The sequence below is a fragment of the Morus notabilis genome, unplaced genomic scaffold, assembly GCF_000414095.1.
Source record: "Morus notabilis unplaced genomic scaffold, ASM41409v2 Scaffold9913, whole genome shotgun sequence".
NCBI lineage: Eukaryota > Viridiplantae > Streptophyta > Magnoliopsida > Rosales > Moraceae > Morus > Morus notabilis.
The window spans coordinates 1-1,964 of record NW_010357403.1 but is presented as its reverse complement, the minus strand read 5'-3'; the positions used below and the strand labels follow the sequence as shown (position 1 = coordinate 1,964).

Below are 1,964 nucleotides of genomic sequence, written 5' to 3'. Positions count from 1 at the left end.
TTACTTTTCTTGAGCTGTTTCTTTAATAAGTTTGTGAATTTTTTTCGCTTTTCTTTTATTTTTCGGGGGCTTCGCCGTCGAATTTTGAATTTTCTTTTCCCCCAAGCTACATTCATTGGTATTTACTGTTCCCATTTTCCTTTTTTTTCCAGCTAAAAATTTTATCTTTTCGTTAATAGGGTATTTTTGTTTGTTTCGCTAGTAAATTCATACGTTTTGGATTTTTTTTTTTTTTTTGTGGGAGCGTTGCAGGCCTTGGATTTTATTGAGTGCTCATGGGCAGAAAGTTCGTTACTTTGCTTTTATTTTTGGTATAATGGAAAATTCATTCATGTTTGGTCCTACATTAAACAAGGTGGGGTCATTTAAGTTCGGTTTGTTATAAACTAAATTGATCTTTGTTGATTCTTCATTTATTGAGCCACTAACTTTAATAAACCCAGTTTTGATATTGGGTGGATAATAGCCGAGCAATTACATATTTATGGAAGCTTGGAATTGGAGATATACCCTTTAAAAGTTCAAATTTAGAAATCAATTCTTGGTGCTCAACTTCTGTAGTTCTTTTGCTTTGTAAACGCCTGAGCATTTCAGTTGCCTGAGCATTTCAGTTAGCTGATGTCAAACATATTTAGGTATGAAGAATTAGAAATAACAATTATTGTTCTGCTGGTTGTCCTGTACTGTTGGTGATTAATTAGTGATGTATTTACATTTGGCGGTATTTTGGCTTCAATTTGGGTATATGTTGTGCTTATGTGTATTTTTGTAAGGCCCTTCTAATGGTTTTTTTTTTTTTTTGTGTGAAGCTTTGCCAGGTATAGACACTGAGAAGGAAGAGTGTGACTTGTGAGTGAGAAGGTCAGATGGAGCAGTATGAAGTTTTGGAGCAGATTGGGAAAGGTTCTTTTGGTTCTGCACTTCTTGTGAGGCATAAGCATGAAAAGAAGAAGTGAGTGATTTTCCAGTTTATGTCTTGAGGCTAAGATGAATGTTTGATGAGAGACTCTCTAAATTAAATTGTCCTTTGTTTTTTTGGTCGTTACCATTTACCTTTTATCGTTATCTTTTCTCCTTCATAGGTATGTTCTTAAGAAGATCCGTCTTGCTCGACAAACCGACAGAACCCGTCGATCTGCTCACCAGGAGGTTCTTATGTTTATCTCCATGTTTATGTTTATTCTTGAAGATATATATAAATAAATAAAAACAAGATATTCATTTTGAGGCTGTTTTATGTTTTCTTGAGTTAGTGAAAGCAAGTACTTATCTTTTTTGAAGCGATTCTTGCGAGTTGGGAGCAAACGATGTGGTTTGATCTTAGTGATTCATTATATGACAAATTACAAATACTCACACTAGTATGATGCAATGTTTCTCTTGCACGTTGAATTCTTTATGAGCTATTATTATCCTTTGTAATCATTTGTGATTTCTTGTTATCTAGGCCTTGATCTCTTAAATTAACTTGCTGCAATGGTTGTCAAATTTATTAAATGTAATAACTTTGTTCCCGTGGTAGGTAATTTGACGCACCTTATTTACTAACTTGTTTTTAAGTTGTTGTTTTTTATTATGTGGCAGATGGAGCTGATTTCTAAAGTACGGAATCCATTCATTGTGGAGTACAAAGATTCATGGGTAGAAAAGGTTATAATCTTATGAGAAATCTTATTCATTTTTAAAATTACATTATTTCAGTGTCAAATAGCATATGTCCACCTTCATTTGCTTTGGTCTATGGTTCACTCGTTTCTACAGAATCTACACTGAGCATTTTTAATTATTTTCTTTCTCAATAAACCATATTATTGAGTAATGATGTTTCAGTGCTTACTAGAAGTTTATGTTTCTAATTATTTTGTCTGATCATATGACTGACGTGTTGGCACCCCACTTGTAGGGTTGCTTTGTATGCATTATTATTGGATATTGTGAAGGAGGAGACATGTGAGTAATTTCTC

General features: G+C 33.5%; 1 protein-coding gene across 1 annotated transcript; it reads left to right on the top strand.

Annotated features, from left to right (window-relative positions):
* Positions 1 to 295: 295 nt before the first annotated feature.
* LOC21383894 (serine/threonine-protein kinase Nek3) lies at positions 296 to 1,950 on the top strand (the record flags this gene model as incomplete). The annotated part of the gene is made up of 5 exons (XM_010089944.2): positions 296 to 355; positions 810 to 952; positions 1,083 to 1,149; positions 1,585 to 1,650; positions 1,904 to 1,950. Coding segments are annotated over exons 2-5 (266 nt in total), but the record flags the coding sequence as incomplete, so codon positions are not given.
* Between the last annotated feature and the right edge of the window lie 14 nt (positions 1,951 to 1,964).